Here is a 4,016-nt window from a genome sequence, read left to right on the forward strand (position 1 = left end):
GTTTTTGAATATTTTTATTTTTTCTCTTATTTTAGTGCTTTTTTTCTTATATTTAGTACATATTAGAAAAAATTATAATTTACAGTGATATTTTTTCACATTTTCTATTTAATTTTTCTATCCACATTAATAAATATTTTTTGGCAGATGAAAATTCGACTGGCAATGACAAACCTGCGCTAGAGCTCAACAACAAAGCAGGCGAAATATTTCAAACAATTGATATGAAAGAAAGTAAGTTAATTCCATTTCAAAACAAAAAATACTTACATTTTAATGCAAAAAAATAAAATATTTAACAGACGATGACCGCGAACGAAGTAAAATCAACGAAGATTCGGAAGTTAGTCGACTCTTTGGCACAAAACAAGATTGCATTAATCGTTGTCTGAAATGTAATGATGAGGTAATTGACTGTGTTATTTAAAAGTTTGAAATTTATATTACTATTTTTACTCATTATTTCTAGAAAACCAAACAGAACATTTTATTAGCGTGTAATCTGACTTATCCGCTGCAAATAAAGGAAGGTGAGCAGTTTCATTTTGGTTCCATTCTGAAGGCCTCACTTAGTACGGAAAAGCATATACAAGCATTTTGTGAAAGTTGCAAAAAATTCTCACCCACAAAGCAAAGTGTTAAGGTGCGTTAAATTGTGATATATTTGCAAGTATTCATAAAAAAACAGTTATAAATATAACTAATTTCTAGGTTACTTGTCTTCCACAAATACTGGCAATCAATTGTGGTTTAAGCAATGAAAAAGATTTGGGATTCCTGCGAAGACAATTGAATCGCAATTTACACACACCATCCGAAAGTCCAGCAATATTGAATACAAGTAAGCCCTGTCGTTATGGTCTCAACTGTTCGCGCAGCGACTGTCATTTTGTACATCCCGATAGGTGAGTTGTCTTGCAGTTTGTCTAAAATTCAAATAAAATGTTTCCATTTCACCGTTGAATCAATAGGAAATCACCCGCTTCCAACAACGCATCCTTCCAACCCAACATATCGCCGAACGGACGTCAGAATTCATGGTTTCCCTTGAGTTTTTCAATGTCCATCAGCGAACAGGGCGAACTTAGTGTGCAAACCGAGCACAGTAATACAAAAACAGAGGAGGTAAAAACAAAAATGTCAACAGAAAGTTTTTTAGCAATATACTAAGTATCTTATTTTGTATAGCACAATCATGCGGATAATAAGGAGAATCGCAGAAGCATTCATGAAACAAACATCGAAAGTGGAAGAAAACGATTTGCAAATTGTAAGTGATTCACGTGCCCTAATCTAGCCCACATGCTTCCGGTCAAGGAACATAATAAACAGTTGCGGTATTTTCGCGGAATCCTTCTAGGAACATCAAGAGGCCTTTCCTTGACTACATTGATAACATCGATCAGTACGCCGTTCAGACTTGGGACATAACAAACTTTCGACACGCACAGACTATCACGCACATTAATAGTGAAGTAGCCACCACCTGCACCGACTCCCTCTCAGTGAATGGCGTCTTTGTTTTCAAACCATCCTTTGCAGACGAAGATCTCGAGTTGCGCCGAGAATATAGAGTGAGCCTTGCGCAACTTCGTTCTGGATACTCTAGCATCTTAAACTCTTACTTATGCAGAATAGACCCGGACGTATCAAAGATATTTCCAGCGTGCAATGAATCCCCGCATGACTCCAACCATCTCTTTGCATGCCCAATGAACCCCGCTCATCTCACACCAGTCTCTCACAAGTTGACAGTCCTTAGCCAGTTAGACCTGGCTGTTGTGAGAAAGGTCGATTATCTCCTCTCACTATGAAACGATCCCTTCGCAACAGTAAGTTTTCGGGTTAGAGTTAAGTTAGATGATTTCGGACCTTATCACCTAAGCGGGTACTAGATAACCGATCCAACAACAACAATTCGATTTAGTCACTCGGTTTTTGAGATATCGATTTGAATTTTTTCACACGTCCGTTACTCCCCAGTACAGTGAAATTATATAAACCGATCTATCAAAATCAAACCCTTTTATGTTCCTGGAGTAATTTCGAGGAATGGTCCCGAGTTACAGTCCTTCCTAAATCCGGATCTGTTCCTGTTACTTAAACCTTACTGTCATAGAAAAGGTCGATTATCCCCACTCACTATGACCCGACCGCTTCGAAACATTAGATTTCCTGGTTAAATTATGTGAGTTAGGTTAGAAGTTGACAAGCAACCCGAACCTTATCATCCATTACTTAGCAAGAAGCTAGTCATTTGTTGGAATTGCCACTAACGGACTACTAAATCAAATCCTTTTAAAAATCCGGTTCCGTTGCGATTACTTAGACCAGACTGTTTTGGGAGTAGGACTTTTCTATAACTTTTTGTTGTTGTAGCAACTGAATATGTATATCAAATTTTTCTATTGTTTCGCTATCGCTTACAATTTCTTGTTTTTGCAGCGACTACCAGCGAATCGTACCGTGAATATGCGCTGCATGCTGTGGTCTGTCAAATTGACGATGGCACCCAGAAGAACTTGGTCTCGCTGATTAATGTAAGTAAAAAATATCATATACAAAAATTGGCGTCTAGCGGCAGCAGTGGTGAAGAGCAACAGCAGTGGTACATTTTTAATGATTTCAGGTAGGTGAATATAACGGTATTTATTACATGCTACAGTTAATAATTTTGTTTTTATTTTTGTATTTTTTACAACAGCATTTCACCCGTTTCGATACAGGAGTCTGTCTGGTTCACGCTGGACTGGAAAGTGCCGTGCGTACTCTTCTACAGCAGCATAAATATGGATGTGTCGGCTATGTCGTCTGCTGCAGCAGCAGCTGCAGCCGCCAAAGGTGATATGCCAACGAACAGCACGGAAGCGGAATTACCCCAACATAACCCATTCATACAAGTAAACTAAGTGTCTCTTGCCTGTTTTATTTTTCTTTTCATATTCCACAAGACGAGAACATATCCATATACTTATTTTTTTCGTTGTTGTTTTGTTAGTATTTGCCAAAGCAGAAAAAAGAGAGAGCGAATTTCAATTACAATTTATTATTATATATAATTACACCCTTATTGCAGGATATAACAAATCCTGTACAGCTAGCGCCAGCGTCAGCGCCAAGCAGCATGGGCGATGTTATATTTAAGCCATTGCAAGCGAATGAAATGCCACAGGCAGGTGATTTGGTCGCTATGGATGCTGAATTTGTCACATTGAATCCCGAAGAGAACGAAATACGTCCGGATGGCAAAACAGCAACCATAAAACCATGTCACATGAGTGTGGCGCGTATTTCATGCATACGCGGGTAAGCGGATAAGCAGCGCTGTCGTCTCAAAAAAAAAAAAATCCATAAAATATATGTTTAAAAAAACGCACGTGCAAAGCAAAAATTTGAAGTTGCTGGCATGTAGTTGGTGTGTGCGGGCATTCCGGAAGTAAAGTGAAGACAAGTTGCAAAGCTTACAATTGGCTCAAATCAATCCCAAATACCCACCAACTATGCGTTCTGCCATAGCAGCTTCAAAATTGCCGCAACAATATTTTATGTTTTTTGATTTTTCAGTTTTTCTTTACACTAATTTCACTTTTGTTTGTTTGATTTCTTTAGTTAATAATGAGATGTAGTATTTTTTGTATTTGATTTCATTTTGTTGCTAGTTGTGTTCACAATTGATACAATTTCTTATATATGTATGTATGTTTTGTAAATACTTTTTGCATATCTTTTGTTGTTGCCACACCAGCCAAGGTCCCGATGAGGGTGTACCCTTCATGGACGATTACATATCAACGCAGGAGAAGGTTGTCGATTATCTGACGCAATTTTCGGGCATAAAACCGGGCGATTTGGATGCGAACTTCAGCAGCAAACGACTGACGGCGCTCAAAAACTCATATCAAAAGTTGAAATATTTAGTGGATACTGGTGTTATTTTTGTGGGACACGGACTGAAGAATGATTTCAGGTGTGCACATATGCTGGTTTGCTTAAATGCGTACATGTTTTTTTTTTTT

At 38.0% G+C, this 4,016-nt stretch overlaps 1 protein-coding gene across 1 annotated transcript in view; it reads left to right on the forward strand.

Annotated features, from left to right (window-relative positions):
- Positions 1-4,016, forward strand: part of LOC108974047 (PAB-dependent poly(A)-specific ribonuclease subunit PAN2) — a gene marked incomplete in the record, with an annotated part of 11,602 nt that overhangs the window by 4,427 nt on the left and 3,159 nt on the right. The window contains 10 exon segments of the mRNA XM_018941647.1: positions 148-234; positions 303-406; positions 470-643; positions 712-905; positions 972-1,125; positions 1,189-1,270; positions 2,446-2,629; positions 2,705-2,900; positions 3,077-3,306; positions 3,746-4,016. Coding sequence (XP_018797192.1) covers positions 148-234; positions 303-406; positions 470-643; positions 712-905; positions 972-1,125; positions 1,189-1,270; positions 2,446-2,629; positions 2,705-2,900; positions 3,077-3,306; positions 3,746-4,016 — 1,676 coding nt within the window.

Source organism: Bactrocera latifrons, unplaced genomic scaffold, assembly GCF_001853355.1.
Source record: "Bactrocera latifrons isolate USDA-ARS-PBARC rearing strain unplaced genomic scaffold, ASM185335v1 scaffold_111, whole genome shotgun sequence".
Lineage (NCBI taxonomy): Eukaryota > Metazoa > Arthropoda > Insecta > Diptera > Tephritidae > Bactrocera > Bactrocera latifrons.